We start from the raw sequence: 16196 nt of genomic DNA, 5'->3' as shown, positions 1-16196 counted from the left end.
TAATATTCAACTTATACATTTATCTTTTACATAGTTTTGTGTAAAACTTCTTTTACAAAGAGGTAATTTATTTTTGACTCATTTTTATTCAAGTAATAAGAAGATGCTCATTGAATAATGAGATGTTGTATTGTGGGTCTGCTTTATTAATGTTTTAAAATAGAAGCTTCTTAAGACTCTGGATTACATGTATGTCTCCATATTCAATTGTCCAGCTAAGTAAGTACATTTAAATAAGTAATACTTAGAGAAAGGCAGTTGTTCAAAATTAGGTGAGTATACTTTTGGCCCTGTGTCGTATTTTGCATAAAAGAACAAAACCAGTGGTACAATGCACTAATTTTATAATTTGCTTTTTGAGTTGGGTCTTTTTTGTTGCTATTGGTCACATAATTAAATTTATGAATGTGTAGCTAAGTTTTTTTTTAATTGCATACTGATTTGGATTTATTTCTCTCGTGCAGAAGGAAATGTACAAATTACAACTGGAACTCTTCTAAAATCTACTGAAGTACAAGGTATAAAGGTCAATGGTACTAAGACGGATTATAATGAAGGACACAAGAATGGCAATGTGAGTAAAGGTCTCTCAGCTGGGTTCAACGAATACCCAGAAATAGACAAAATCATGGCCAGTGGTGAGGTTTCAGAAACCAGCACATTAGTTTCCCTAGAGCCTTTAACCTTTGTGGACCCTGGATTAACAGAAGCAACTTCTAAAGAAAAAGAATGTGAAGAATTAAAAACTTGTCCTTCTTGGTTGTCATTGTTACCAGGGAGCAGTGCCATTTCCAAAGTGGACAGTGGGAAGGAAGAGGTGTGTAAGTTAAACCTTGTCTGTGAAGCAGATGACAATCACCAACAGATTCTCAGCCACCATAATGAAAAACACAGTTCTTCTCATGGCAGTCCCAAAGCCACAAGAAATGTAGTTGTTACAGAACCCTTAGGAGAAAACTCTGGCATTTCCTATTTCTCTTCAAGTTTGTCTGGTTCACAATCCAGAACACCATCCTTAGAAACATGTGGTTTTAAAGATGATGGCTTGCCAAAGGGATCTGCTGAAAAGACAGGCAGTTCCTGTTTTGATGGGGACGATCAAAGCAAGAACGTGGCTACTAGAGAAGAAAATGAACAGTTTTTGAACCCCAGGAGTGAAAGAGGGGAACTCTTTCTTGTTAACGCCAGGCAACCAGAAGAGGGTGCTAGCAGTCACTGTCCTGGTGAAAAAGAGACTGTTGCCTCCCGCAAAGAGAATATCCATGGTAACTCTTGTGTTCAAGGCAGTATCCAGACAGACAGCTCTAGTTCTTCAATGCCCGGTTCTTTCACTGAAGCCACGGAACAAATGTTTAAAAAAAATGATCTGAAAATCACTCTAGACATTCAAGATAGCTTGAAAAACCATGAGGACCATAGAGAAACTTCTACTGATATGAGCCATTTAGGCAAACACTCTGAAGAGAGCAGCTTTTCCTCCTTAATGCCGATTAAAGAGCCAGAACAGACAACCACTATAGAGCCCAGTACGATAACTGAAAAGATTTACAGTAAAGACTCTAACTCATTCCGCTCCCAGAGAAATCTGGAAGGCGACACCCAGTTAAGTGAAGCATCATATAATGAATTTCTGATTGAAAGAAAATCCCTTGTGAGTTTAATGCGTGAGGACCAGATAAGTCCTGTGAATGAGGTGTCAAAACCCAAGAAAGATACTGCTCAGTTACCACCATCCCTAGAATTTGATTACAAACCCAAGTCAGAACAAGCTATACAGACCGCACAGGACGATAGTTCACATTTAGATGAACAGAACATTGCCTGTGAGATGAATGAACTTCCTTGTACCAATGAACTGGTTGTAAACAAAATAGAAAGTGAATGTGTTTTAAATCAAGTGCCCCTTAATTCTCAAGACCACGCTAAGTTGCCAGCTCGAAAAAAGATGCCTTTAGCAACAAGCGAGGATTCCCAACAGAGCCATCACCCTCCATTAGAGGATGGAGCAGATGTCATTGCTGATACCCAAACCATTTCCATGAAGACAAAAATGAAAGATGTCTCTCCATCAGGTGACAAAACTTGTGGTGCCTCTTCAAACAATCCCACCTTAAACATCAAACCAGGAAGCCTAGAAAGAAAAAAAGTGACTGATTCTGGAATAGTTGATCTACATTCCAGACTTCCCTCAAGGAAGAAAGAAGCAGCAGGCTTGCCTCAAGAGGTCACTGTTAGGGAATATCAAAGTGTTCAATCTCAGGATCTCTCTAGCTGTCCTCATGTAAGTAAAAATGCACAAAAAAAGAGTATGTGTTCTGCTTGTGCTGCTTTTGAGTCCCACAGAATCATCACAAAAGTTGAAAACTCTTTGATAACCAAGTGTGAAGATGCATTTCAGCTCAGCAGTCACCACTCGCAAGGAAGAGAAGACTCCACAGAAAGTAGCACCCACAAAGTGAGTTATACTTCGGAGGGAAGTGAACTTTCTGGGGAAGAAACTAAAGGAGATAAGATGAGAAACAGAATGGCAGCCGGCATGTTAAATAGTGAAGCTTTAGACAAGGCCATTCCCCCTACTAGTCACATGCAGCCCAGTGAGGAATGGCTAGAAGGAAAGGAACGGGATGTACCTAAAGAGACTGTGTTTTGCAAGTATAACATCTCTGAGTGTGCCACACCAGAACTAAACGTACCTGCAAACATTCCAAGCCCTGAAAAATTGTTGGACCAGTCTCCTACTATTATGTTCTCCAGTTTCAAAAACAGGAGCCAAGCAGTTGAAACTCTTGATCAGAAAGGAGATGAAGTCCTTAATTGCCAGTGTAATCAAAATGGACCAGATGAATGCAAAAATGAAGATAAACCAGCTAAGGAGACACTAGATGGTGAAGAGAGAGAGACTGTCATAGCACCTAACACAGACGTAAGCCACAACCAAAAGGATCTGCTAGTTGGTTCAGCCAGTAACAACCCATTGTCCAGTGGTAGTTCAAAGAAAGGCAGTTTGAAAGGAGACTCTCAACGTATTTCTGGTAGTGAGGAGTCCGCAGATGACATGATAGACATCATCTACACGAACTGCAGTAAAAAGTCTACAGAAGGCATGTTAGACTTCAGAGCATCTAGTACCCTTGATAGTGGTGCAGGGCAAGATAGACTGATGTTACAGGAAACCTTGGTGGGTACTCTGTCTCAGAGAGGTGAACTGAATGCTGCATTTATCGGAATGATTGGCCAGGACTCAGATTTCCCAGATGCTACGTCCTCTACAGGGCAGCCTCTGGAAATTAAAAAATCATGTGAAGAGAAAGTAAGCAGATCATTAAAAGATTGTGAAATGGAGGTGTGTCCAGACTCTTGTGCCCATGATATAGAGTCTGTTGCAGATCATGAACCAAATACAAGAACACTGGATAGAGTAAATGTGTCCTTAAATTATATTCATCATGAAGAGCAAGTTAAAGAAACATCTCTTAGAGAAACACAAGGAATGATTAAAGGATCAAGACTGGAAATAAATTCTGATTTTGATAAGGACAGTACCTTTGGAATTTCCTCGAAAGAGTTGCTGTCTTCTGGATGTCCAGATGAGAACCCTGCTCCCATAGGGAGCCTGAAATCCATTGAGATAATGCCTTCGTATCTGTCTTCTCACAAAAATTCGGAAAGTAACGTTAATAGTGAAGAAACTCACCTGGAAAATCTTTTTAAACCAAAAGATGGTGAAATGCTTTGTGAAAACGTGGGGCATCACACCGTCCTGCTTGAGACGAAGGAAAGAGCACCAGGAGATGGGAGTAATTCTAGTGAAGGAGTCAGAATAGACATTGGTGTGCAAAATTTGCCTTTGACAATAGAAACAGGAACTAAATTGAGAGGAGAAAAAACTGAAGGACGTCGGAGGGGACCCGTGGGTCACTTAACTGTCAGCGTAGAGTCTGAGGAGATGATTACCAGAGAAGCTGGTCGTGGTGATAAAATAAGAGAGACCCCGTCTAAGTCCCAGAAGATGCTTGGTGATGAAGAGCAGCAAAGGCAGAGGGCTTTGGACTACATGTTGCAGAATGAAGAGGAATATATACATCAAAAAGAAGTACACACGATATTGGAACAATACACATCATCTAACATGTTATCAGATGAGTTGCAAGATAAGAACCAAGCTAAAGATTGCAGAAGTGGGTCCACCATGATGAAGGAAATCACCCTAGCAAAGCTGGCCCAGGGCAGCAGAGCTGCACAGTTCCAGAAGTTGGAAGATCCAAAGGAGGAAAGCTTGTGTCATCCATTAAAAAGGGCCATGGAGTCGTGCACAGGTCCTTGCCTTCATGGTGCCCCTCAGAAAGCACAAGACCCCGATTTTGCTGGGTGTGATGAAATACGCGGTGCCTTTGGGAACACATCATATCAGAAAAGAGTGCTTCCCTTAAAGAAGCAGCCCCATCGAACATGTAAGAAAGTTTCCTATCAGGAGCAAGTCACCATGGGGAAAAAAATAAGTAAAATCAGAAGCTCTGCCTTTTTCAAGAGTTCCTCTGAAACCGTCCCCACAAAAGCACACAGATTTCTCAGTTCATGTGCCGTGCCTGCACCTGCACAATTGGAACCTGAAAGAGAACCAACCAGGAGCTTAACGAGCCACATACCAAAGCAGAAGGCGATTCCATGCCATCCCTTGAGGAGCCTGAATGTTAGGAAGCCTACCAAAGAATCAGCCTTACTTAGCAAGCTGTCCATTCTTGCCTCCAAACTGGTCCCAGCCACAAAGACCCAGAAACTAAGATATCGGCGGTGTTCCTCTGAACTTCTTCCAGTGGCTAAAAGCTACAAGCGGCTCAGATACAAAAGGCTTCTGGATGGATTTTCATACAATACAATGCAGCTGAATCCCTATTTGGCAGCTGGTGGATGGGATAAGAGACCTAACAGTAAGTCCTTGACACTTTATTCACTCGAAGCCATCAAAATGAGCTTCATAGATTTGAGCAACAAGGTGCCATCACTGCTGTTTGGTTCGGAAGTTTTCCCGGTATCTTTTCACATGAAATCGGGCTCTGAGTGCATGACCGAGTCCCCAAGGACTTTTCCTGAGCACTGTGCTCCAGCCAGGCTCGCCTTAGGAGAGGCCCCCAGGTGCCTGTCTCAACCTCCCAAGTGGACCTTTTCTTTTTTCTTGTCCCACAGTTGTCCTGGGATGGCCACATTCAGGGAAGACACTGGCCTCCATGGTCAGGCATGTGCCCAGGCTCCTTCACAGTCTCCAGGTCTTCTCCAAGACTATGGAGGCACTGCCATAGTCCAGACCAGAGCAGGCTGCTCTGTCCTTGGCCTTCACACACTTCTAGCACTTTGTTCTCCTGGATGTTACCGAATCTGGACAAAAAAACGGAGCTTCTCTAGTCACATGCCTACCATGCAGAGGCTCTTCATGACCCAGTTTACACAGGGCTTAAAAGGGTTAAGATCTCCAGCCTCCATAGCAGACAAGGTCTTCTGTTCTCTTCCGTACTCGGTGGGCCGAGTGCTTTCCATTTGGAGCCAGCATGGGCCTTCTGCCTGCCCCTTCGAAATCTCTACTCTTCATTCCACTCACAGCAAGCAGCAGCCAACTCTGAGCACCACGAGCAGGTAAAATCCATGTTTGCTTTTCACTCTCTGGGGAAAGTTGAGGGGGCTGGAAATGCAAGGCTATTTAGAGTTCTTGTGTCTACATTTTCTGTTTACCTTGACAAATCTCTGCTGAGAAAATGTACCTGTAAGTCTTAAGTATTTTTACCATTCTATGTTCTGTCCATGTCATTCGCAAACCATCAAATTTTTTGAATCTCTTCTATCCATGCCCCTGCCTTGCAAAGAGCAAACACCATTACAGGTCAAAGACTTAAAAATAGTGACAAACAGGGGCACCTGGGTGGCTCAGTGGGTTAAGCTTTTGCCTTAGGCTCAGGTCATGATCACAGGATCCTGGGATCGAGCCCTGTGTCGGGTTCTCTGCTCAGCAGGGAGCCTGCTTCACCCTTTCTCTCTGCCAGCCTCTCTGCCTACTTGTGATCTCTCTCTCTCTCTCTCTGTGTCAGATAAATAAAATCTTTTTAAAAAGAAAATTGTGACAAACAATGGCTTCTAACTATATCTTACTGAAAAAGTGTTATTCAGTCAGCAACTGATTTGATGTTTGATACAGAGTATAAAGGATACAGAGTAAGTACTTTTTTTTTTCTTAAGATGTTATTTATTTATTTGACACAGAGAGAGCACCGCATAGGGAGCAGCAGGCAGAAGGGAAGGGAGAAGCAGGCTCCCCACTGAGCAGAGAGCCCAACGCAGGGCTCGGTCCCAAGACTCTGGGATCATGAACTGGGCTGAAGGCAGACAACTTAACCGACTGAGCCACCCAGGCACCCTCAGAATAAGTACTTCTTAAGTAAATAAACTAATTATGTAGGCATCACCATATCTAGTTCACAAACCTTTGGATTTCTCCCTGGAGCAGAGAGGCTTCAAAGATTGACATTACATACTATAGTTGTACAATTTATAGAATTTTAAGTGAGCCAGAGAAGAGGGGTTTGACCACTTAGAATAGTTGTAAATAATTTCACCAATATCATTTTACCTTCTTTTTTTTTCTTTTTTTTTTTTAGATTTCATTTATTTATTTTAGAGAGGGAGTTGGGGCAAGAGGGAGATGGAGAGAGAATCTTAAGCATACTCCCTGCTGATCCCAGTCCGTACACGGGGATCAGTCCCACAACCCTGAGATCATGACCTGAGCTGAAATTGAGATTTGGACACTTAACCGACTGAGCTTCCCAGGTGCCCCTCATTTTACCTCCTTATAAAGAGGAAAAAGAATTTGAGAGTTAAATTCCCAAAGATCTGTCTCAGACATAATAAATCCTATTTGTAATCCCTCAACAGAAACTGAACATTTTTTTAATTAGCCTTCATCGTTGCTATAATTTAAAAACTCAGCACCATCAAAGCCTTAAAATTATAAATAGCCTAGAAGAGGCCTCGTTTTTTGTGTGTCTATGCAATCTCTGTGCAGAATCATTCTGTGTCACTAAAATGCTATCTGGCGTATATTTCAAAGTTCCCTGAGCGTCTTAGCAGAAAACTAACTAAATCAAAGGGTTTCAGAAAAACACCCCAGAACCTGAATGTGGCTGATGGAAATTGAGAGATGAATGCTCTTCTAAGTACTTGTCTTGTAGTTAATAGGAAAATGTTCGTATAGTGTAGTCACAAAAAATGCACTGCAACGAATCAAATTGTTTTATTTTTTTATTTAACTTTTTTCAAAGATTTTATTTATTTATTTGAGAGAAAGAGCGATAGCAAGAGAGAGAGAGCACAAGCAGGAGGGCAGAGGGAGAGAGAAGCAGACTCCGCACTGAGTAGGGAGCCTGACACGGGGCTCAATCCCAGGACCCTGAGATGGTGACCTGAGCCAAAGGCAGACTCTTAACTGACTGAGCCACCCAGGCACCCCTGACTCAGATTGTTTTAAATGATCGTGTACTCCTTTTATTTTGTCTGGTTTGTGAGTAATGCCTCTATGATCTCATAACCACACTTTGCTCAGTGTCTGACATGTAGCTTTATTTATTTATTTTTGACACACAGCTTTAAATTGTACCTTCTCTACGCTATGTTCATGCCTGAGGTTCGAATGCAGGCCAGTTCTTTGTTGTATCATGTGAAGATGTGTGGCCTTTGGCCTTTTCCTTCATCCAGAACTCTTTTCCCTCCTGACTTCTGTTTCCTGGTGTGGGATATTTTTTCTCTCCCTCCCTTCCTTTGTCTAGCATTTTACTTTGTTTTATTTTAGTTCAGTTCAAGTGTAATGTGGGGGTGGGGGCTGTTTGTAGGGACTTTCCCTTCTTGTTGGTTCTAGAAGTGCCTTAACATCATATGCCTTGACTTTAAGTTTAGAAGTTTGCTGTTTTTCTGAACACACTTAGAAATATTAAGCATGATAAATTGGGTAATCCAAGAAAGCAGGACTTAACAAATGTTAAATTAATTTGTTTTTGTAGGATCTTTTTTTTTTTTTTTTTTTAATTTGACAGAGAGAGAGCAAGTGCACAAGCAGGGTGAGGCAGCAGAGGGAGAGGCAGTAGCATGCTCCTGCTGAGCATGGAGCCCAATGTGGGCCTCAGTCCCTGGACCCCAGGGATCATGACCCAAGCCAAAGGCAGATGCTCAACCAACTGAGCCACCCAGGCAGCCCATAGGGTTTTTTTTTTTTTAAGTTTTATTTATTTAATCTACACCCAGTGTGGGGCTTGAACTCACGACCCTAAGACCAAGAGCTTGCCTGCTCTTCTGACTGAGCCAGCCAGGCACCCCCATAAGATTTTATTTGAACCTTAAGCACTCAATAATATAGGTTGAATGGGCCTCTCTTTCGCCTTTTTTATAGATGATGATCTTGAGGCACATGGTTTTTTCTAACCCAGATCAGGTTAGTGTTTCAGCTGAACTAGACCTGGACACAGGGTCTCCTGATTTCTGATTTGGTCTGCTCCTTTTCCAGTATACACCCTGCCTCTTGTAGTTAATAGGAAAATGTTCGTATAGTGTAGTCACAAAAAATGCACTGCATTTTATCAGTACCTGTCAAGGAATCCTGAATTAGTGCTAAACCTTCTAAAAATCTGAATTATCTTTATTTTCTAGACATTGAACAAATCTACTTCTAAGAGAAGATGAATTGTTTTACGGCCATACAAACACCTCGTTAACTAAACCTGTACTGTGTTCCAAATTCAGTAGAAACTGATAAAGGTTTTACTTTGAGAGGCACAAAAAGCTTTCCACCATCACGTATTGATGTATCTATAAGTGATGAATACCATTGCTTCATTTATAAAAATAAAAGCTTAATTACAAAGGAGCTAACCCTGTTAGTGGTTTTCTTCTACATAACCATGTTTTCTGTGGAACTTGGCTTTAAAGAAAGCAAGGTTTCTTCATAATCTTCTCTAAGGGTATAGAAATTAGATTTTATTTTGGGTGCCTGGGTGGCTCAGTGGGTTAAGCCTCTGCCTTCGGCTCAGGTCACTGTCCCAGGGTCATGGGATCAAGGCCAGCATCAGACTTTCTGCTCAGCAAGGAACCTGCTTTCCCCTTTCTCTCTCTGCCTGCCTCTCTGCCTACTTGTGATCTCTCTCTCTCTCTCTGTCAAATAAATAAAATCTTTTTTTAAAAATTAGATTTTATTTTAATAGCATTAATAAAAAGAATAATATAAGATTTTTTATCTGTGAATCATTTTTTGAAACCTTTTGAGATATATATTTAACAACAGAAGGTGTAAGACTCAGAGTCATCCTTGTTCCCCTCCATTCTCTTATTGTCCTCTCTTTGTTACTCTCTCTATTTTCTTCCCATATAAGTTAGAAAATATCTTCCCATCAGCCTGCCTCCATTCCAATGGTGGGCAGGCAAATGTAATTCTCATGACTGCAGGCTGTTTTTCTTCTTTCTGAGTGACTGACATTTCTTATCTTCCTGGGGCCTAATTGCATATCATGTGCCATCAGGGGCATCAAAACCTTTGAGTACCACAGTGGCATCAAAACTTTCCTGTTGTTCCACTGCCCTAACCTGTTGCTTTTGTACTTTTGCTCCACCTCAGCCACACCATGTTACCATATGTGCCTCTTCCAGGCATGGAAGCTTCTTATAACACCAGTGGCAGTCAGATGAGGTAAGCCTCCAGCAGCACCTGGTACAGAGGGCTTGCAACGAATGTGTGTGCATGTGTGGGAGACCAAGGAAAGAGTGAATGTGCAAGCAAACACAGCACCTGAGAGGACGCGCTGCCAGATGGTGTACATCGAGCACAGCATGATTCTGACATCTTTTCCTTCCAAACGTGATCTGAGATTCAGATATCTTTTATCATAAGTAGCACCTAAGGATGTGTAATCAGTACCATTTACTGAAAAAAAAGTCAAAATCATTAGCCAGCTCATTAAACCACAGATTCCCTGTCAAGCTGTCTCTTGGTCATAGAGCCATCTTCATAGCCTTGATGGGATTGATCTTATCTGAGCACAGTTCTTTTGTTCAGTTCACTAAATGCCTTTTTCCTCCAAAGAGTCTGTTCCTTTTTATATTTTTCCTTATAAAACTGTTCTAGGGGTGCCTGGGTGGCTCAGTGGGTTAAAGCCTCTGCCTTCGGCTCAGGTCATGGTCCCGGGGTCCTGGGATCGAGCCCCGCATCTGGCTTTCTGCTCAGCGGGGAGCCTGCTTCCCCCTCTCTCTGTCTCTGCCTGCCTCTCTGCCTACTTGTGATATCTGTCAAATAAATAAATAAAATCTTAAAAAAAAAAAAAAACTGTTCTACACCAAGGAAAGGATTGGCCACATCCACATAATTTTTTTTTTCAAAGATTTTATTTATTTATTTGACAGATGGAGATCACAAGTAGGCAGAGAGGCAGGCAGAGAGAGAGAGAAGAGGAAGGAGGCTCCCTGCGGAGCAGACAGCCCGATGTGGGGCTCGATCCCAGGACCCTGGGATCATGACCTGAGCCAAAGGCAGAGGCTTTAACCCACTGAGCCACCCAGGCGCCCCCACATAATTTTTTTAAGTATGTAGACACAGGGTGTGTCCAGAAATAACTAGAGAATCCCTTGGCTGGAAACATCATTGCTAGAAAAAGGGAAGATCTTCAACCTTAGTCTGATGTTAAGGAGTTGTATTTGCCCAGGTAGAAAGCAAAACCTGTCTCATATGTTCCTTCTCCGTTTTTCTTTCCATGGTGCTAGACTAGAACCTCCATTCCCTGCCTTGGTACCAAAGTCTTGCTTGGTAACAGACTCAGCTGTCAGCAAGCTCCTGCTTTCAGCCTCCGAGTTCCAGGTTCCTGAATTTGATGAGCTGGATAGTGTGGCAGCGTCATGCCCCCATCCACAGAGCAGCCCTCCAGAAGAGAAGGAGGTAAATGTAAAGAGCTGATAGAGTCGGGGGCAGTACTGGAAGCATCCATTGAGGTCCGCAGATCACATGACGGGTACACAGGCCCCTGGGTGTCTTTGCTTATCACTGTTAGCTTCAGCTGAGTGCTGGAGATTACCAAAGCAGGGGTTTTTCTCCTTGGCCACTGAAGGCTACTCTGGATCTCTGAATCTGCATTGTTTTCCAGGTCCCTTTTTTTCGATGATAGCATTTAACAGTATTTAGAGTATTAGACCAAAGAGCTGCTTCGTGCATTCAAAGATGAGTGAACAATGGTATTCTTCAATTTTGCAATCTCTCTCTGTCTCCAACAGTTAACAGGCTTTCATATTGCTAATCTCAATATCTGAGCTGAATGTACGGATTCTCTTCTAATAATATAAAGGGAGTGGTTGCTGAGAACACTGTCAGCAGGAGTAAGTAGAGCTTTGTCATAAACTATGAGTTAGAGTCATCTATAAACTGAGGAAGCAAAATCTTAGAGTGTCAAGAAAAAGGACTTTATGTATTTAAAATGTCTTACAACTTGACCGTCTTTCTTCTTAATCTTTAAAAATAGGCTGAGCCAGAGAAGAGGCCAAAGAAAGTCTCACAGATTCGTATCCGGAAAACCATTCCTAAGCCAGACCCTAATCTTACCCCTATGGGCCTTCCTCGACCCAAAAGGTGAGCTCCTTCTCTAATACACATAGGTCCACTTTTTTGGAAAATTGTTTGGTAGAATATAATGACCTTTTAAATGGTCATACACTCTAAGCTATTTATTACACTTCTAGGAATTTATCCAAAACAGTTAATTGGTAATATGACCAGAGATTTATGTGCCAGGGATATTGTTCTGTATTCTTAATCATTTTTATCAAGCTCACTATGCCAGATATTATTCTGTCCCTTTGTGTATATAGTCTGTTTGTCCCCCAGTGGTGCTGAGAGGTCAGCGCAATTGTCGCTCCCAGGTTTAGATGAGGATGCCAGGGCTTAATGTTTAAGACACCTGTTTTAGGCCATGGTGTCAGTCGTGGCTCAGGCGGCTTCTCTCTCACATGGTTTTTACCTGAACCCACAGCCCAAGCTCACAACATGCTGGTGCAAATTGACAAGGGACCTAATGTCATGAGAGAAAGAAGTTGAAATTTTTTTTTTCTTTCTCTCTCTCTCTTTTTTAAAAGAAAATGCCAGATCCATGCTATGGTCTATATCATGGCCTTTAAAAACTTGGTTTCTAAAGATTTATTTTTTATGACAGAGATCATTGCTAACCCTAAAACAGGAAGTGGAAAGAAAAAACAGATTACCAAATTAGGTGTTTGGTGTACTGTACATTATAGAGACACACTATGAAAATAACATTTTATAAAAGATCTCCAGAGTTACATTTTCTTGTGGTAGATTTCACTCCTTCATTTCTCACTGGCAAATAGAAGCCTAACAGTAGTCCCTTAAGTGACTCCAGGTAAGTTATTAAACCTTGCTGAACTTCAAGAATGTGTCTATAAAGTGTAATAAGAATTCCTAACACTTAAGATTGCTCTACAGTCCAGTTGAGGAAAAAATGTGTACTGTGCCTATTATATTGCTTCACACAACTCAAATGCAATAATTGTTACTATAATCATAATTGACCTACTTTTCCCACATGGTTTTGTCTTAATATATTTTTATCTTACTGTTCTTTTATTGATCATCCTACCATATGTCTTTATAAGAGAAATTTTAAAATATTTCAGATATCCTAGGTTGAATAGTACTTATTACTAGAACGAAATAGGATTCAAAATCAGATGTATTCTATCTTGCATTTGTATGTAGATATAAGTTCTGAAAAACCTTTTTATGATAAATAAGTAGTTCGGAGTAGAGACAGTTAATATAGTAATGGCATTCAGTCCTTTAAACTTCTTTCAAGTAATATTATTAGCCCAAAAATCACAGAGTGCTCTATCATCAAATTATATTTAATGATTTATCACCTAATTTTATTGAAAGCAAAGAATTGACAAGTGCTGACTCATATAGGTTCTGTTACCAGGCATTGAAGCAGTGAGTGTTTCATTGTACAAGCAACACACCAAAAAGATCTGACCAGTAAGTGTCAGATGCCCAGTAATTTGTATGCTGGTCTTTCAGTTAGAGATACTTTATTTAAGTCAGTATAATGAAAGAGGTTGAAAAAATAAGATTTTTAACAAGCCTTAGTCTAAGATGCCATTTGATAAAGTGCTTTTTATTCCCATCCTCTTTTGTCAAAAAACCTTGAAGTTACAGATTTTAGTGTAGTAAATGTATGGAAAAGCCTTGACATTCAACTTTTTTTAATACACTTGACACAATGTTACATTAGTTTCCCATGTGCAGTACAGTGGTTCAACAAGACTACATATTATGCTGTGCTCACCACAGTTGTAACTCTTATCTGTCACCATACAATACTGTTATAATACCGTTGACTATATTCCCTGTGCTATACCTTTTATCCCTGTGACTTGTTCATTCCATGACAGGAAACCCTAATCTCCCACTCCCCTTTACCCATTTTGCACATTCCCCCACCCCTTAACATATAACTAAATCGGCAAACACAGTTTTTATTATTCAAGCCCATCAGCCAAATCATTCTTACTCCCTAACTTTTGTTTTCCAACTCAAGTAAATGTATTAATTCGCACTTAAGAAAATTATGCAAACCATTGAGAAATAAATTATGGAACATATCTTACCAGTAAAATATCTTGCATTTCTATATAGATATAAGTTCTGAAAATATCCTACTTGTAAAAGCTGTAAGTCAAAATTAAAATCATATATAACAAATATATAATTTATTTTAATAGCACATTATTAAAATAACATGGCAATGCTGTTTGTCATTACTGGATTTGTAATAAACTAAGGTAATGTGTAGTTAGAATAATAAATCAGGACGTGAGGGGACACCTGCGTGGCTCAATCATTAAGCATCTGCCTTCTGCTCAGGTCATGATCCCAGGGTGCTGGGATTAAGCTCCGAATTCAGCTCCCTGCTTGGCGGGAAGCCTGCTTCTCCCTCTCCCGCTCACCCTGCTTGTGTTCCCTCTCTCGCTGTGTCTCTCTCAAATAAATAAATTAAATATTTTTTTAAAAATAAATAAATAATGAAGTGAGGAGTGTGGTAAAAGCATGATACTGCTTCAGTAAATGTGCATGCATACATGAATCAAACAATGTTATTGGACTTTTAGGAACAATTAAGAGCCATGTAAAACATCAAATAAACCTACTTATGTAAATCTTAGGACTGCTTCAATATTTAATGTAGGAGAAAATGTACTATGAAACCAGCTTGCATGGCAGTATTCTGTAATTTTTGCTGCTGTTAACAGGTGTAAAAGTTACAACATTTTTTTTTTTTAAGATTTATTTATTTGTTTATTTGACAGAGATCGCAGGTAGGCAGAGAGGCAGGCAGAGAGAGAAGAGAAAGCAGGCTCCCTGCTGAGCAGAGAGCCCGATGCGCGGGGCTCGATCCCAGGACTCTGGGACCATGACCTGAGCTGAAGGCAGAGGCTTTAACCCACTGAGCCACCCAGGCGCCCCGAAGTTACAACATTTTATAAGCTAAAATAAGATGAGGATTAAATAATCGAAATAAATTTTTCTTAATGTGATTTGTTAAGTTTATTCTTGAACTGAAGGAAATTACTTAAAATTTTTGTTTGTGGGTTTTACACACTTCATCTAATAATGTTTGATAGTCTTGGTAAACATTTCAGTGGTATATCTTAAGAAAGAAGAATTGACTGTTAAGTAGGCCCTCCTTCTTAAGGAGGCATTGTTTGATAATAATCAGGAGACACATGATGTAGGGTCACCCTGACAAACCCATTCTGCAGCATATATGAAATCTGAATATTCTGACACCAGCCAAAGTACCCTATTTCTAAAACCACTCCTCTCTTACTGGAACTATATGTGATAGGGAAATACCAATCCAATACAAGTTTACTGTGATTTCATTAATTACTGAAGGGGACTCAGCACGATCACTGATTTGACTCATTTACTGAAGTAACATTCGGGATGGGTAGGTGCTGTTCTGAAAGAATTCGTGGGGATGGAGAAATCTGCATAAACATTCAAGGACACTTCTCAAACCTATGACTAGAAGTTCTAGGAAATTAAAGATTGGGAGAGGCAACCCACGGAATGGGAGAAGATATTTGCAAATGACAGTACAGAGAAAAAGTTGATATCCAGGATCTATAAAGAACTCCTCAAACTCAACACACACAAAACAATCATATAAAAAAATGGGCAGAAGATATGAACAGACACTTCTCCAATGAAGACATACAAATGGCTATCAGACACATGAAAAAATGTTCATCATCACTAGCCATCAGGGAGATTCAAATCAAAACCACATTGAGATACCACCTTACACCAGATAGAATGGCCAAAATTAGCAAAACAGGAAACAACGTGTGTTGGAGAGGATGTGGAGAAAGGGAATCCCTCTTACACTGTTGGTGGGAATGCAAGTTGGTGCAGCAACTTTGGAAAACAGTGTGGAGATTCTTCAAAAAATTAAAAATAGAGCTTCCCTATGACCCTGCAATTGCACTCCTGGGTATTTACCCCAAAGATACAGCTGGAGTGAAAAGAAGGGCCATCTGTACCCCAATGTTTATAGCAGCAATGGCCACGGTTGCCAAACTGTGGAAAGAACCAAGATCCCTTCAACGGACGCATGGATAAGGAAAATGTGGTCCATATACACTCTGGAGTATTATGCCTCCATCAGAAAGGATGAATACCCAACTTTTGTAGCAACATGGACGGGACTGGAAGAGATTATGCTGAGTGAAATAAGTCAAGCAGAGAGAGTCAATTATCATATGGTTTCACTTATTTGTGGAGCATAACAAATAGCATGGAGGACAAAGGGAGATGGAGAGGAAAAGGGAGTTGAGGGAAATTGGAAGGGGAAGTGAACCATGAGAGACTATGGACTCTGAAAAACAATCTGAGGGTTTTGAAGGGGCAGGGGGTGGGAGGTTGGGGGAACCAGGTGGTGGGTATTAGAGAGGGCATGGATTGCATGGAGCACTGGGTGTGGTGCAAAAACAATGAATACTGTTACGCTGAAAAGAAATAAAAAAAAAATAAAGATTGGGGGATAGATTCCACTAAAACAGTGTATTCATGTACTCTGTGGCATATCTTCTGGTACACTGGTGTGAAT

The 16196-nt window shown here is 40.8% G+C and overlaps 1 protein-coding gene across 8 annotated transcripts in view; it reads left to right on the top strand.

Moving 5' to 3' along the window:
* Positions 1-16196, top strand: part of PRR14L (proline rich 14 like) — a 61836-nt gene that overhangs the window by 31587 nt on the left and 14053 nt on the right. For all 8 annotated transcript variants that reach the window (XM_032883209.1, XM_032883207.1, XM_032883206.1 and 5 more), the window contains 4 exons: positions 465-5628; positions 9647-9718; positions 10786-10957; positions 11535-11641. In XM_032883209.1, coding sequence (XP_032739100.1) covers positions 465-5628; positions 9647-9718; positions 10786-10957; positions 11535-11641 — 5515 coding nt within the window. The remainder of the gene's footprint in view (positions 1-464; positions 5629-9646; positions 9719-10785; positions 10958-11534; positions 11642-16196) is intronic.

This window comes from Lontra canadensis, unplaced genomic scaffold, assembly GCF_010015895.1.
Source record: "Lontra canadensis isolate GAN:19392208 unplaced genomic scaffold, GSC_riverotter_1.0 scaffold87, whole genome shotgun sequence".
Taxonomy (NCBI): Eukaryota; Metazoa; Chordata; class Mammalia; order Carnivora; family Mustelidae; genus Lontra; species Lontra canadensis.
The sequence above is the reverse complement of the archived record's forward strand: the minus strand, read 5'-3'. Positions and strand labels throughout refer to the sequence as shown.